The sequence below is a fragment of the Schistocerca serialis genome, chromosome 2 (genome assembly GCF_023864345.2).
Source record: "Schistocerca serialis cubense isolate TAMUIC-IGC-003099 chromosome 2, iqSchSeri2.2, whole genome shotgun sequence".
Classification (NCBI taxonomy): Eukaryota; Metazoa; Arthropoda; class Insecta; order Orthoptera; family Acrididae; genus Schistocerca; species Schistocerca serialis.
The window spans coordinates 1152750264-1152768083 of NC_064639.1; the positions used below are offsets into that span (position 1 = coordinate 1152750264).

A 17820-nucleotide genomic window follows, 5' to 3' on the forward strand; every position below is an offset into this window, starting at 1 on the left:
ATTTTCTACTAACACACAAATTCTGAGGCAGTTGCTACCTTCGCCTTACACATTTAATTACGGTTATATCTTTTATCGGTTGCTGTTTTTAAGTACTCCGCCACACGCAATGCTGATGGTTAACATTGACAACAATCCTCACTGCAATCCATGGTTGTTGCTGGCCGACGCGGTTGACGCGAAACACGTAATTCGGCACTTGTCACTTTTGGTTTCGTATCACTCGCGAATCGGTATCTATGAGGGTCCACCCCACGACGATTAGGGGGACGCGCTCATCTGTCATACACCGATGAATTTACCGTTTACTACTCACTCGTCCACCATTCTTGCCCGTCTCTCCAGTACCACTTCTCACTCGACACTCGTCTCACTGCCTCCTGCAGCGCTCGACAATCGACTCCTGTCTGCTATCGACCTGAATGTCGGCTACTAGCATCTATGTTTGTGGGATCACGGATCCCTTACAAGTTCTTATTTCAGTTCCTCGTAACGCGGAGTGCTTTTGCCTGCTGTACGTTGCAGGTGAGCGCCCTGGAGATGGTGGTCGGCCTGGTGGTGGTGTCGGCGGCGCTGGTGGGCTACCTGTGGTGCCTGGTGCGGCGGCGGCTGGCGCTGCGCCGCTGGGGCGTGCCGGCGGCGGCCGGGGGCGGCTCCCCGCTGGGGCACCTCTGGCCGCTGGTGACTGGCGCCGCCTCGGCGCACGAGCTGCTGCGCCGCCTGTACGAGAACACACGAGGACTGCCGTGCGCCGGCGTGTTCGCCGGGCCCTGCACCGCCGTGCTGCTGCTCAGGGACACCCAGCTGGTACGCCACGTCACCGTGCGGGCGTTCGCCGACTTCTGCGACCACCACGCCGTCAGCGGCGACCCGCTACTCGCCGGCAGCCTCATGTTCCTCCGAGGTGCTGCCACCTTGCTCACCTGAACTCAAAACCGTAACGTTGTTATTACTAACGAAAACTATGACATAAAAAGAATAAAGTTAAAAGCGAAGGCACTCACAGATGGTTCTGCAAAAACGCAAGTCAACTGGTCTGTGTAAGAGTATTCTTTATGTGGCATTGTAAACTTTGCGTATTATGCTAGTATACGCATCCATAGCTGAGCGGTCAGCGTAGATGGCTGCCATGTGGAGGACCCAAGTTCCAGACTACTAATTCACAGATCAGACTTTAAAAGAGCAATCAGATCCTTTCGAAATTTCTAAAATCAATAGACCAAATGATTATTTAGGTTGTTGTGTAGAATATATGAGATTGCATACGTACCACCAGAATTTTGGAAAGAATAGGGCCCGAATAGAGCACGGACAGGTAATTGTGACAACTATCGCACAGTTAGCTTAACAGCTCATGCATCCGCGTTTACAAACAATAATATACAGAACACTGGAAACGAAAACCGAAGATCTCTGAAGTGACAGTTTTCTTTTAGGAAAGGTAGAGACATCAGACATGCAATTCTGGCGTTCCGCTTGGTAATGGAAACGAGACTTAAGAAAATCAAAAAGCGTTCATAGGATCTGTCGACCTAGAAAATCGTCCGACAATTAGACATTAGAAGTGCTGAGAAGAAAAGGGAACCGTAAGAAAAGACAGACAACACAGTGTATGCCAAAAGAAAGAGACTAGAAGAAGAATGGAATTAAAACGGGATGTACCGTTCAGTCTCAACATCGAAAAGTTCAAGAATGCAGTTAAAGCTGAAGGTGAAAATATATGAATGTTAAAATCCGCATATGACTTTGCTGTCCTCGCTGCAAGTGAAGAGGAATTAGGGACCTGTTCAATGGAACGAACTGTCTAATGACTATGGACTGAGAGTAAATCGAATAAAGACGAAAATAGTGAGAAGCAGCAGAAATGGGATTAGCGATGAACTTAAAATCAAACTTGCCGACCACAAAGTCAAGGAATTCTATTTCCTTCGAAGCAAAACAACAAACTAGGTGAAGCAAGGACGACATAAGAGGTTAACTTTTTTTTGAGTCATCAGTCTTCTGACTGGTTTGATACGGCACGCCGAGAATTCCTCCTGTGCTAACCTCTTCACCTCATAGTAGCACTTGCAACCTACGTCCTCAACTATTTGCTGGATGAAACTTCCTGGCAGATTAAAACTGTGTGCCCGACCGAGACTCGAACTCGGGACCTTTGCCTTTCGCGGACAAGTGCTCTACCATCTGAGCTACCGAAGCACGCCTCACGCCCGGTACTCACAGCTTTACTTCTGCCAGTATCTCGTCTCCTACCTTCCAAACTTTACAGAAGCTCTTCTGCGAACCTTGCAGAACTAGCACTCCTGAAAGAAAGGATACTGCGGAAACATGGCTTAGCCACAGCCTGGGGGATGTTTCCAGAATGAGATTTTCACTCTGCAGCGGAGTGTGCGCTGATATGAAACTTCCTGGCAGATTAAAACTGTGCGCCCGACCGAGACTCGAACTCGGGACCTTTGCCTTTCGCGGGCAAGTGCTCTACCATCTGAGCTACCGAAGCACGACTCACGCCCGGTACTCACAGCTTTACTTCTGCCAGTATCTCGTCTCCTACCTTCCAAACTTTACAGAAGCTCTTCTACGAACCTTGCAGAACTAGCACTCCTGAAAGAAAGGATACTGCGGAGACATGGCTGGATGTATTCCAATGTCTGTCTTCGCCTACAGTTTTCGCCCCTATAGCTCCTTCTAGTACGATGGAATTCATTCCCTAATAGCTTAACAGATGTTCTATCATCCTGTCCCCTCTCCTTGTCAATCTTCTCCACATATTCCCTTCCCCTCCGATTCTGCGCAAAACCTGCTCATTCCTTACCTTATCAGTCGACCTTATTGTCAGCATTCGTCTGTAGCACCACATCTCAAATGCTTCGATTCTCTTCTGTTTCGGTTTTCCCACAGTGCATGTTACACTACCATGCAATGCTGTACTCCAAACGTACATTCACAGAAATTTCTTCTTCAAATTGAGGTGTATGTAGGATAGTAGCAGATTTCTCTTGCCCAGAAATGTCCTATTTGCCAATGCTAGTCTGGTCTTAATATCCTCCTTGCTCCATCCGTCATTGGTTATTTTGCTACCTAGGAAGCAGTATTCCTTAACTTCATCTACTTCGTCACCATCAATCCTGATGTTAATTTTCTCTCTGTTCCCATTTCTGCTACTTCTCATTACTTTCGTCTTTCTTACTCTCAGTCCATATCCTCTACTCATTAAACTGTTCATTCCATTCAGCAGATCATATAATTCTTCTTCACTTTCACTCAGGGTAGCAATGTCGTCAGCGAATCGTATCATTGATATCCCTTCACCTTGAATTTTCATTCCACTCCTGAAACTTTCTTTTATTTCCATCATTGTTTTTCGATGTACAGGTTGAACAGTAGGGGCGAAACACTACCTCCCTGTCTTACACCTTTTTAATCCGAGCACTTCGTTCTTGGTCGGCCATTCTCTTTATTCCCTCTTGGCTCTTTTACATATTCTATATTACCCGTCTCTCCCTATAGCTTACCCCTATTTTTCTCAGAATTTCGAGCATCTTATACCATTTTACATTGTCGAACGCTTTTTCCAGGTCGACATATCCTACGAACGTATCTTGATTTTTTTTTTATTTTACTTCTGTTATCAACCGAAACATCAGAATTGAGTCTCTGGTGCCTTTACCTTTCCTAAAACCAAACTGGTCTCGTCATCTAACACATCCTCAATTTTCTTTTCCATTCTTCTTGTCAGCAACTTGGATGCATGAACTGTTAAGCAGATTATGCGATAATTCTCGCTCTTGTCAGCCATTGCAGTCTTGGGAGTATTGTGAACAATATTTTTCTGAAGGTCACATGGTATGTCACCAGACTCATATATTCTACACACCAACGTGAATAGCCGTTTTGTTACCACTTCCCCAATGACTTTGGAAATTCTGATGGAATGTTATCTACCGCTTCTGCATTATGTGATCGTAAGTCCTCCAAAGCTGTCTTAGATTCTGATTCTAAGACTGGATCCCCTATCTCTTCTAAATCGATTCCTGTTTCTTCTTCTATCACATCGGACAAATCTCCCCGCTCATAGAGACCTTCAATGTACTCCTTCCCCCTATTCTTTCTCTCTTCTGCATTTAACAGCGAAATTCCTGTTGCGCTCTTGATGCTACCATCCTTACTTGTAACTTCACCAAAGGTTGTTTTGACTTTCCTGTGTGCTGAGCCAGTCCTTCCGACAATCATTTCATTTTCGATTTCTTCACATTTTTCATGCAGCCATTTCGTCTTACCTTTCCTGCACTTTCTATTTGTTTCATTCCTGAGCGACTTGTAATTCTGTGTTCCTGAATTTTCCTAAACATTTTAGTTCTGCTTTCTTTCTTTCATCGATCAACTAAAGTATTTCTTCTGTTACCCACGGTTTCCTCCTCCTTCTTTGTACATCTACATCTACATCTACATCTACATTGATACTCCGCAAGCCACCCAACGGTGTGTGGCGGAGGGCACTTTACGTGCCACTGTCATTACCTACCTTTCCTGTTCCAGTCGCGTATGGTTCGTGGGAAGAACGACTGTCTGAAAGCCTCCGTGCGCGCTCTAATCTCTCTAATTTTACATTCGTGATCTCCTTGGGAGGTATAAGTAGGGGGAAGCAATATATTCGATACCTCATCCAGAAACGCACCCTCTCGAAACCTGGCGAGCAAGCTACACCGCGATGCAGAGCGCCTCTCTTGCAGAGTCTGCCACTTGAGTTTATTAAACATCTCCGTAACGCTATCACGGTTACCAAATAACCCTGTGACGAAACGCGCCGCTCTTCTTTGGATCTTCTCTATCTCCTCCGTCAGACCGATCTGGTACGGATCCCACACTGATGAGCAATACTCAAGTATAGGTCGAACGAGTGTTTTGTAAGCCACCTCCTTTGTTGATGGACTACATTTTCTAAGCACTCTCCCAATGAATCTCAACCTGGTACCCGCCTTACCAACAATTAATTTTATATGATCATTCCACTTCAAATCGTTCCGCACGCATACTCCCAGATATTTTACAGAAGTAACTGCTACCAGTGTTTGTTCCGCTATCATATAATCATACAATAAAGGATCCTTCTTTCTATGTATTCGCAATACATTACATTTGTCTATGTTAAGGGTCAGTTGCCACTCCCTGCACCAAGTGCCTATCCGCTGCAGATCTTCCTGCATTTCGCTGCAATTTTCTAATGCTGCAACTTCTCTATTTACTACAGCATCATCCGCGAAAAGCCGCATGGAACTTCCGACACTATCTGCTAGGTCATTTATATATATTGTGAAAAGCAATGGTCCCATAACACTCCCCTGTGGCACGCCAGAGGTTACTTTAACGTCTGTAGACGTCTCTCCATTGATAACAACATGCTGTGTTCTGTTTGCTAAAAACTCTTCAATCCAGCCACACAGCTGGTCTGATATTCCGTAGGCTCTTAGTTTGTTTATCAGGCGACAGTGCGGAACTGTATCGAACGCCTTCCGGAAGTCAAGAAAAATAGCATCTACCTGGGAGCCTGTATCTAATATTTTCTGGGTCTCATGAACAAATAAAGCGAGTTGGGTCTCACACGATCGCTGTTTCCGGAATCCATGTTGATTCCTACATAGTAGATTCTGGGTTTCCAGAAACGACATGATACGCGAGCAAAAAACATGTTCTAAAATTCTACATGAGATCGACGTCAGAGATATAGGTCTATAGTTTTTCGCATCTGCTCGACGACCCTTCTTGAAGACTGGGACTATCTGTGCTCTTTTCCAATCATTTGGAACCCTCCGTTCCTCTAGAGACTTGCGGTACACGGCTGTTAGAAGGGGGGCAAGTTCTTTCGCGTACTCTGTGTAGAATCGAATTGGTATCCCGTCAGGTCCAGTGGACTTTCCTCTATTGAGTGATTCCAGTTGCTTTTCTATTCCTTGGACACTTATTTCGATGTCAGCCATTTTTTCGTTTGTGCGAGGATTTAGAGAAGGAACTGCAGTGCGGTCTTCCTCTGTGAAACAGCTTTGGAAAAAGGTGTTTAGTATTTCAGCTTTACGCGTGTCATCCTCTGTTTCAATGCCATCATCATCCCGGAGTGTCTGGATATGCTGTTTCGAGCCACTTACTGATTTAACGTAAGACCAGAACTTCCTAGGATTTTCTGTCAAGTCGGTACATAGAATTTTACTTTCGAATTCAATGAACGCTTCACGCATAGCCCTCCTTACGCTAACGTTGACATCGTTTAGCTTCTGTTTGTCTGAGAGGTTTTGGCTGCGTTTAAACTTGGAGTGGAGCTCTCTTTGCTTTCGCAGTAGTTTCCTAACTTTGTTGTTGTACCACGGTGGGGTTTTCCCGTCCCTCACAGTTTTACTCGGCACGTACCTGTCTAAAACGCATTTTACGATTGCCTTGAACTTTTTCCATAAACACTCAACATTGTCAGTGTCGGAACAGAAATTTTCGTTTTGATATGTTAGGTAGTCTGAAATCTGCCTTCTATTACTCTTGCTAAACAGATAAACCTTCCTCCCTTTTTTATATTCCTATTAACTTTCATATTCAGGGATGCTGCAACGGCCTTATGATCACTGATTCCCTGTTCTGTACATACAGAGTCGAAAGGTTCGGGTCTGTTTGTTATCAGTAGGTCCAAGATGTTATCTCCACGAGTCGGTTCTCTGTTTAATTGCTCGAGGTAATTTTCGGATAGTGCACTCAGTATAATGTCACTCGATGCTCTGTCCCTACCACCTGTCCTAAACATCTGAGTGTCCCAGTCTATATCTGGTAAATTGAAATCTCCACCTAAGACTATAACATGCTGAGAAAATTTATGTGAAATGTATTCCAAATTTTCTCTCAGTTGTTCTGCCACTAATGCTGCTGAGTCGGGAGGTCGGTAAAAGGAGCCAATTATTAACCTAGTTCGGTTGTTTAGTGTAACCTCCACCCATAATAATTCACAGGAACTATCCACTTCTACTTCACTACAGGATAAACTACTACTAACAGCGACGAACACTCCACCACCGGTTGCATGCAATCTATCCTTTCTAAACACCGTCTGTACCTTTGTAAAAATTTCGGCAGAATTTATTTCTGGCTTAAGCCAGCTTTCTGTACCTATAACGATTTCAGCTTCGGTGCTTTCTATCAGCGCTTGAAGTTCCGGTACTTTACCAATGCAGCTTCGACAGTTTACAATTACAATACCGATTGCTGCTTGGTCCCCGCATGTCCTGACTTTGCCCCGCACCCGTTGAGGCTGTTGCCCTTTCTATACTTGCCCAAGGCCATCTAACCTAAAAAACCGCCCAGCCCACGCCACACAACCCCTGCTACCCGTGTAGCCGCTTGTTGCGTGTAGTGGACTCCTGACCTATCCAGCGGAACCCGAAACCCCACCACCCTATGGCGCAAGTCGAGGAATCTGCAGCCCACACGGTCGCAGAACCGTCTCAGCCTCTGATTCAGACCCTCCACTCGGCTCTGTACCAAAGGTCCGCAGTCAGTCCTGTCGACGATGCTGCAGATGGTGAGCTCTGCTTTCATCCCGCTAGCGAGACTGGCAGTCTTCACCAAATCAGATAGCCGCCGGAAGCCAGAGAGGATTTCCTCCGATCCATAGCGACACACATCATTGGTGCCGACATGAGCGACCACCTGCAGATGGGTGCACCCTGTACCCTTCATGGCATCCGGAAGGACCCTTTCCACATCTGGAATGACTCCCCCTGGTATGCACACGGAGTGCACATTGGTTTTCTTCCCCTCTCTTGCTGCCATTTCCCTAAGGGGCCCCATTACGCGCCTGACGTTGGAGCTCCCAACTACCAGTAAGCCCACCCTCTCAAAAGTTTCTTCCTCGAATTAACGAGTCTGATTTATACTTGTAGACTTCTTTTGGCCAGCAATGCCTTCTTCGCTTGTGCTAGTCAACCGAAATCAGATTCTAGATTGTAAGACGTACCCAGGAGCAGATATAGACGCATATCGGAGTTTAGTTGTTTAGTTTTCAACTTCTGTAACTGTCCTTTTTGGAGATGTCCATTCCTCTTCAACGGTACTGCCTACTGTGCTATTCCTTATTGCTGTATCTATAGCCTTAGAGAACTGCAAGCATATCTCGTCATTTCTTAGTACTTCTTTATCCCACCTCCTCACTTATTGATTCTTCCTAACTAATCTCTTAAACTAAACTTCAGCCAACGCCTCATCACCACTAAACTCCGATATGCGTCTATATCTGCTCCTGGGTACGTCTTACAATCCAGAATCTGATTTCGGTTGACTAGCACAAGCGAAGAAGGCATTGCTGGCCAAAAGAAGTCTACAAGTATCAATCGGACTCGTTAATTCGAGGAAGAAACTTTTGAGAATGCACGTTGTGCGTTGTATGGTAGTATATCAACGACTAAGGGAAAACCGGTAAAGACGAAATCGAAGTGTCTAAGATGTGATACTGAAACGTCCCCTTTTGAAAAAATTATACAAGACTGTGCTTATCCTGACACACAGTATTTTTAGCGCAACGCAATCTGACTTTCAAAAATCCCTACAAAAGAATGGCCCTGACTAACATTAACCTATACCTTTCACAAATCACTTACCTCATCAAAGATCTTCGTTACTTGAACTACTGCAATACAGCGAGCGCCACTACTGCCAGCTAAATAAAAGATTCAAACTACTGAAGGCAATAACTACTGATAGGCATAGTTAGCAAATGAAAGGTTTTAATAGAGAACAAACAATGTATTTACCTTAATAGTCATCAAAAGTCATAATATATATAGCAGTTCATGACATCCAGTCTTACAAATTTCAAAACTCCGCCATTTCTCTCCCCACATCCACCACTGCTGGCGGCTCACCTCCAACTGCGCAACGCTACGCGCTGTTCACATCCAGCTACCCAACACTACAATAGCAGACAACAATGCAAATTAGCCACAGACTGCACACAGCACAGCCAGTGATTTTCATACACTGCGCTACGTAACGTTGCCAATAAGAAAACATAAACAGCCTACTTACATAGCCCCCATGCTCCCCACAACAAATTTTACAAATTGTTTTGGGCAGTGGCCAATAATGATTTGATAAAATTTTTCATAACTACAATAACAAAGATATCAAATACACACACTTATTGATACAATGTTGGTCAAAAGCTAAAATTTTCTGACAGTCCATAAAGAGAGTACTGATCATTCATCCCAGTAAAATTGCAGTGTTGTTTTTTTTCTAAAAGTCTGAGCAGTAAAAGAGAATGCACACAGAAGTAGTGGATTTTCATGCAGTCTTGAAGAAGTAGTGTTGTCCTTCCAACGGAAAGACAGTGCTGACTCTTGACATGCAGACTGGTAATAGGCCACAACAGAGCAAACCCACCGCAGAGTCAGTCGAAGTTTGGAAGAATGTTGGTAGGTAGGTCGTCACAGAGTAGACCCACTGTAGTCCCGGTAGAGATTATGGTATTGGTGGGCCACCAGAGGTGCAAACCCCCTGCAGTCCTTGTAGAAATAATGGTATTGGTGGGCCACCAGAGATGCAGACCCACTGTAGTCCTTGTAGAGACGGCCAGCAGCCATCTGTTGCGACTGTGCAGGTGCACAATCACCATCGAAGAGTCTTGTGGACAATATAGCAAGTCCATAAACCACCACTTGTGCACTCACAAAGTTTTTGGAATTGTCCTTAGAACCAGCAATGCTGCTGTTAACCAGTCCCTTGCTGAATTATCAACACATGTGCAAACACTAACAGTCCCTACTTCTCACATATTGCCCATATACTATGACCAACAGAAACGTGTGCAGTGAAATGGAGCTTACAAGTTAATAATATGATGAACTGGTGTCAATTACAATTTTATAACATAAGAATACAATTACCAAGGTACAAAATACATTATTAAAGAACATAACAATACAGATAACATTTGTAGTACAGGCTTTACAAAAGAATCGAAATAACATATACATCAGTGTTACAGGAATTATGACATGAGTATATACATAAAAGATCAGAATAACTTTCGAAACATCAACTTCACACATGAGCATTAAAACAGAACAGAATAAATAATGTCTAAACATCTTTACAAAGAAAATAACATATTATCAGAAAAATTCTACAATGTAACTCTTATTAGCTAAACACATTAAGACAGGAAAAACACGAATTCACATAGTGTAATAACACAAAAATACAGGACAGGGTTTGTTTTAAGTGTGACATTTGGTACTGCAGTCCACCCCAAAACTTCATTCCATATATCTTTCCTCTTATTTCAACATGTGTTTGCACCAAAAAAATTCTATCCAATCTTGCTTTCTGTATTTATATATTCACACATTCCTTACCTCGTTATTTATTTTCCATTATCTTACCTCATCATTTATTTCCAAGAAAATCCTACCTAAATCTGTTGTCCCTAAACCCTACTTTTTTGGTTCACATTCTCTTTCAAAATACTTTTTTGGCCAAACCATTTTTTTATAGCTTCTCAATGCATTTCTTCCAATTCATCACAACTTGTTCTCTTATATGGCCTACCCCATCTTAAGCTAACTTAAATCTACTGAGCTCAGATGCTAAACTAAGGGACGAGGCCATGCAGCAGCACAAAACAATTAACACAAACAGCAATGACAAAAAAATGCAAATTGGCAAAGCAAGCAGCAATATTACAACTAATATAAGGCAATGAGCAGCAAACAAGAAAAATAAATCAGTAGTAAAACTGGCTTAACAGAGTAATGTAAGGTGAAATTTAGTAGCACTATGCCTGGCAAACAGCAGCAGCAAATGAAATAAGTTATACCTAAACATGACAAAGCTCAAGCAGAAAAATTTTACACTAAAAATGGCCATGTTTAATACCTATGTCACATCTTAACACTAGAGTGATGCATCACAAAAACTTACTCTGCAAGAAAGTTACCAAGTCATTAAAAAAATTATTTATGCAATTCCTGTGAAGGGAAATGTCTATTTGTGCTCTCTTTTCTAAGAAAATATATCATAAACGTATTCTTTACTGGCTCTGTAGACAGAATATAGTGATATTAGTACATCTATTAAATTTTATAATAACCAATGCTGCAGTGCAGCTAGAAACTAGATATTAAAGAAAATGAGCAAATATGTACAAAGGAAGGCATGAAACATCATTCATTAGCCATATGGCATTTCATAAGGTAGTAAAAAAAAATCTCTCAACTAGGAAGACAGTAGTCATAATCAGGTGTATAGACATAAAAATATTTCTCGTCATTTCATTGGCATTTCAGTAAATATCATAAATTAAGACCTCCACAGTGTTATCATATGTTTTCAAGTTTCAGCGTGTCGTATTTGCGATACTTTCTACAAAGGAATGTCAATAGCGAGGATAATGGGCTCTTTTTTTTCTACCTGTGCCTCTGAAAGGCACACACTAATGGCTTTTTTCCAGGCGACTCACGCAGCTGGGTGCCCACGATGCATTACGCGAAGGTGGTCACTTAACTTTCTTACTGAAATATTTACGACACCAGTTTGCACTACAGTGACAGTCTCATATAAAAATTTCACAGGTCGAGAATTTGCGTTGCAAATCTGTAGAAACAAAATCCTGTAAATATAACAGTGTCCAAAAAATTTTGCTGGCATTGTGATACATTCACCCTTTTACACACATTTCATTACTCTTAAAGTGCGATTCTTGGTTTCCAACATCCATTTCACAAGTCAGAGTCCCTAACCACTACTTATTACTCCTTACCTTATCACACATGTACATATTCGTCGACACTTCTTCAATATTTTATCATAATAAATACGTAGCACAAGCAAATTCCTCATATAGCATCAGCTTATTGATCGTAAACATACCTCAATAGCATAATGCACGTTGTCTTCACAATAATAACATCATAACAGATCAATCACATCTCAAAATCGTCGCAGCTTCTTTCAATAATTTCAAGACCTTCAATAAAGTCATCTACCTCAAACGTACTTTAAAAATCATGATCCCATACCAAATACATCATTCAAAACTCTCATAGTATCTCAGTGGTTCTGAAAAAATATGAACAGTTCACAAAGTACAGACAAAAATACAATTCCATAAGTATGTAGTTATCCAACTGTGTAATTGTGTAAACATGTGTCATTGATGTAGTAAAAAAATGTTTGTTTCTCTGTTAAATAATCAGATAGCTGTGTAATTTATGTGTTAGAGAAATATGGTACCGATGCGTAAAGTTGTATAAGCAAATACCATATTAGCTAGGGCTCCGTGTGCTTGCCAAACACATGGTACACAAAGTAGGCGTGTATCCCCCTGAGGATTAATGTAATTATACCATCTGTTTTCCTTTCCAGAAGAATTCAGAAAAACTGTGCAGATATAAAACAGAAACACGGCAAAAGCAACATTGTAAATTGTCACTCATTAGTAGCGTCATGATAAAATCGTGTAGCTGTCACTTAAACTAACCACTGTGTTATCTGGTATCTCACAGAAAGTACTTTAAATCCAGAATGTGTTTTCAAGTAAACCAAAATGTTGCATTAAAATCTCATTAGCAGTACCAGTATATGTTCTAAGTATGTAAGCCTTATAGTCGTTACGTAATCATGCAACTAAGAAGCAAGAATGTTCAGACACAATAACACTGTGACGTCTGTTCACTATAACAATGCATCGTAATTTCTATTTAAATAAGTTCTCTTGGTTCTTGACTGGATATTTAACTTCAAACATTGTTGCATGGTAACAGTTTCTAAGTCTGACAAAGCATACTAGAAATGTGAAGTGAAAAGTTTTATGGCAAAGACAAAGTTAAAAAGTAGATTATCTTTCAATAAACGGTTTTACGTGTGAAATGTGGTGCAAACCTTTACTCTTCCTAGTACGCAGAGTCTCAACTTCAAAGTAATTATCATGTTGTATACGTCGATAAGAAATGCAAAAATTTTTCTCAAGGTTAGCGTCTATGTTATTTTTCCCTGAGCCAGCCGGCGCACGTGGCTGCCTGCGGTGCGAATCATTGTCTCTTTGTTGGCGCGCGTCGTTATTGGGATTAGGAGACCTAACTTCTACAAATTCACCTTGACGAGAAGGCCCTGCCCTGTTTGAATAACGCCAGTTTTGATGAAATTCAGGTCTGTCGTTACGATTATATCGTCTGTCGTCATGTCGGTAGATTCCATAATTTCTTTCTTGCTGGTCACGTTGTGGAGAATTTCTCCCTGAATCGTAACTGTGCACTGGACTGTTGCGTCTAAAATTATTCTGTCTCCCTTGATAGTATTTATTTTGGATCCCATATTGTCTGTTTCTCTTATTGTCTCTGTGATAGTCATTACCACGGAGAGGTGATCTTTCCCTGTAACTATTACTACTCTGCCAACGGTTGTCATACGGGTGGTGTCTGTTTTGGTCACGATTTGTGTTGTGAGAATAGCCTTGCCATGTCCAATTGTTATTTCTTTCATCGCAGAATTGCGACGGATGTGACCTGTCATTGTTGTGTTCCTGTTTTCACGTTCTGCGATTGTCAGTGTCAATTTCTAATTCTTGTAAGAGTCCCTGATTCAATGTCGTCTGTGCAACGTCCTGCCAAAATAATATGTCGTAAATGTTCAGGCAGTTTGATTAAGCAAATGCGGATGAGTTCTGAGGGGCTGTATGGGTTTGACAGGTACTGATTCTTGTGCAACATGTCTTCAAAATATTTCACAAGACTGGAGAACTCAGATTGTTCGAAATGTTTCATCATTATGATGCTATGTTTTACTCGGTCTTGTATAGCTTGAGACCAATATGCTGAGAGGAAGGCATGATAAAATTCTCCTTCACTGTGGCAATCGTGAATGACCGATCGCATTCTTACAGCTGGTTCATTCTCTAAATAGCCACACATAAATTCTAATCTGTGCTCTAAAGACCAGTTGGGGGGAAAACAATGAGAGAATTGAGGAAGCCACGCTTGTGGATGAATGTCGTTGCCAGAATTCGTAAATGTTTTAAATTTACGTGTAATAATGAACAGCTTATAGTCAAAATCATCGTGTCGGCGAGTCGCATGTTGGTCATTGTTACGTCGTTTCGGCGGTTCCATTTCAAAATTCGGCGCACCTTGCCAATTTCCTTCATAATTTCCGAAATGCGCTGTGTTATTATTTTGTGGCTGTTCCGTATTTCTATGTCCCTCTTCCCGTGTTGGAGCGCGAGTGTCCTCTGAAATATGTAATTCTTGTATTACTTGTGCCAACTGATCTTGTACTTCCCGGATTTCTCTTTTGTACTGTGTATTGATTTGATTTTGATTTTGTTTGAATTTTCTAATTTGTTCATACTCTTCAGTGTCCGTGAGGGCTACAGGTCTTGTGTCATTCAGATCATCATCTACCTTTGTAGATAAGTTAGTGAACTGATCTGAAAGTTCGTCTACTTCATCCGATAGTGAAATTATTTCCTCTGTGTGTTTTTCTGAACCAAGTTTCAGAGTGTTCATTTGTGTTGAAATCGTATCTTCTGTGTCCTTTAAGTTTTCCTGAGTTTTTGCAAGTTGCGTAACCGAATCAGTAGATGCAACTGAGTCAATTTTAGCTTGCAAGGTGTCGTGATTTTCATGAACAATAGTTAGCAGTTCTTTTATGGCAGCTACGTGATTCTGTAATGCTTTTTCATGACGCGAAAAAATAGGTTGGAAATGCTCACAATTTTGTGTTTATACGTCATTATAGACTTTTTGTCATTTCGATTAAATGGTATGTAACTCAGTAGTTAAAGCTTCACGTGTTTGTTCAAGTGTGGTGTCTAACTTCCGAAGATTTTGTTCCATTGTGTCTAACTGTTGCTGTGTTTGTCTTTGGTGTTGTTCCATTGTGTCTAACTTTTGAAGATTTTGTTCCATTGTGTCCAAATTTTGAAGATTTTGTCCCATTTGTTTCTGATTTTGTTCAAGCGTTGTGTCTAACTTTTGTAGCCTTTGTCCCATTTGTTGCATTAACTGTAATAACAGTGCACTGGTGTCTGAAACATATTCCTCAGTGGTATTCGGCAGTGCATTTGAACCGGCAATATTCGCATTTTGAAAAGCAGAAAATGTGTCTTGATTTATTTGAGAAAACGGTGAGGACGCAAAACCTGAATCTACAGTATTTGCAAGATTATGTCCTGTCATTTCGGAATCCTGAGGCGAGCTGTTGCCGACCGATCGATCGATAATGCTTTCCTGTTCACTAATTGTTTCACTGCCTACACCATTATTTGCAGCCCGCTCCATTTCCCTATGCATAATTACCAAATTACTACTTTGAACATTAGTTAATTCATTACATGATACCGAGCGAGATGGCGCAGTGGTTAGCACACTGGACTCGCATTCGGGAGGACGACGGTTCAATCCCGCGTCCGGCCATCCCGATTTAGGTTTTCCGTGATTTCCCTAAATCGCTCCAGGCAAATGCCGGGATGGTTCCTTTCAAAGGGCACGGCCGACTTCCTTCTCTATCCTTCCCACATCCGGTGAGACCGATGACCTCGATGTCTGGTCTCCTTCCCCAAAACAACCAACCAACCATTACATGGTGGCGCTAACACACTGCTTTCGTCTTCACTGTCATTTCTCAGTTTACATTGGAGCCTAGTATTACGTTTTTCACACGCCATTGTTGTCACAATATTTCACACGACAACACAGAAAAACATAGTTTGAACAGCAAAAATAAGAGAACACATTAACATAGCACTGAAAATAATGTCTAGTTAATTGCAAGCGCAGCTGCGAAATACTTGGTGCAAATCTACATGCATGTCACAACTGTTTTACTGTACAACAATGAAAAACTACAATTACAAAGGAAATTCTCTCTATGATTACGCGCTAGTAATAAACAAAGGCTACACTAATTACACAAACTACAAGAAAAAAATTAGAAGATTCCAGTGGGGTATCCTCGGCTAAGGGTCGACATATGAAACGTCCCCTATGAAAACTTGTACAAGACTGTGCTTATCCTGACACACAATATTTTTAGCGCAACGCAATCTGACTTTCAAAAATCCCTACAAAAGAATGGCCCTGACTAACATTAACCTATACCTTTCAAAAATCACTTACCTCACCAAAAATCTTCGTTACTCGAACTACTGCTATACAGCGAGCGCCACTACCGCCAGCTAAATAAAAGATTCATACTACGGAAGGCACTAACTTCTGATAGGCATAGTTAGCAAATGAAAGATTTTAATAGAGAACAAACAATGTATTTACCTTAATAGTCATCAAAAGTCATAATATATATAGCAGTTTATGACATCTAGTCTTACAAATTTCAAAACTCCGCCATTTCTCTCCCCACATCCACCACTGCTGGCGGCTCACTTCCAACTGCGCAACGCTACGCGCTGTTCACATCCAGCTACCCAACACTACAATGGCAGACAACAATGCAAACTAGCCACAGACTGCACACAGCACAGCCAGTGATTTTCATACAGAGCGCTACGTAACGTTGCCAATAAGAAAACATAAACAGCCTACTTACAAAACTACAGAAGAACTTGAAAGTAAAGCCGGCCTCTGGTGGCCGAGCGGCTCTAGGCGCTTGAGTCTGGAACCGCGCGACCGCTACGGTCGCAGGTTCGAATCCTGCCTCGGGCATGGATGTGTGTGATGTCTTTAGGTTAGTTAGGTTTAAGTAGTTCTAAGTTCTAGGGGACTGATGACCTGAGATGTTAAGTCCCATAGTGCTCAGAGCCATCTGAATCATTTTTTGAAAGTAAAATGAACTGATAATGTAAGGAATGAAGGTGTTCTCCATAGAATCGGCGGAGAAACGGACATATGGAAAAACTAACAAGAAGGAGGGACAGGATGATAGGAAATGGGTAAAGGCACAAGGGAATAGTTCCATTGCTACTAGAGGAAGCTGCAGAGGATAAAAAAATTTATAAATCCAGCAAGTAATTGAAGGCGTATGGTACAAGGGCTACTCTGAGATGAAGAGGTTGACGGAAGACATCAATTCATGGCGGGAAAGGAAGGTTGGTTTCGTTGACACGGATAAGCTGGAACGTCTGGGAGTTGGCGGCCGAGCACATTCCAAATTACTTCAACTTACTTCCACGTGTCATTCATTTATATGGTATTCTTACATGCTGGTATTTTTCTGGCCTCTCCACCCTTCACCCTCTAGTATTGGTTAAAGCAAACAGTCTTTGTGGATGTCAGTGGACCTGCTTTTAAAGGTAGAACGTTGTGCAACTTCTCCCCAGTTAGGGCCATAATTTTCAGAGATACTCGTTACGCCCACCGTTTGCGAGATGCCTGTTCTTCTAAGTCCGCTAATATCGAAGCTTAAAATTGGACGACAACCTTAACCTTTCTTCTCATATCTCGATTTAAAATGGTATCACCCGTAAGTACAGGGGGACCACAAAAGTACGGAAACACCACAAACATAACACAATACCATGGCTTATACGGTGTAGGAAAACCGTTGGCATTCAAAACAGAACAGCTTCCAGTCATTTCGGAATGGATAAATACATATTCTGTATGCCTTTCACTAATCATCGTTGAGGTGGGAAGCGATCACATACCATTCTCTCCACTGTAGACCACAAAGGTTTAATAATATTGAGGGCTGGTGATTGTGGTGGCTCATACGCACAGAACTAGTGCTGGACGATGCAAGCCGCGTTAACAGGATGTCTATCGCCTTGGAACACAGCATCACCATTGAGGAACAAACAGCGTACCAAGGGATGGATCTGGTCAGCCGAAATGGCTG

General features: G+C 42.0%; 1 protein-coding gene across 1 annotated transcript in view; it reads left to right on the forward strand.

Annotated features, from left to right (window-relative positions):
• Positions 1–540: 540 nt before the first annotated feature.
• The window catches only part of LOC126456682 (cytochrome P450 9e2-like), a 75112-nt gene continuing 57832 nt past the window's right edge, over positions 541–17820 (forward strand). Inside the window, exons 1-2 of the mRNA XM_050092423.1 lie at positions 541–597; positions 709–904. Of these exons, the coding sequence (XP_049948380.1) occupies positions 541–597; positions 709–904 (253 nt within the window). The remainder of the gene's footprint in view (positions 598–708; positions 905–17820) is intronic.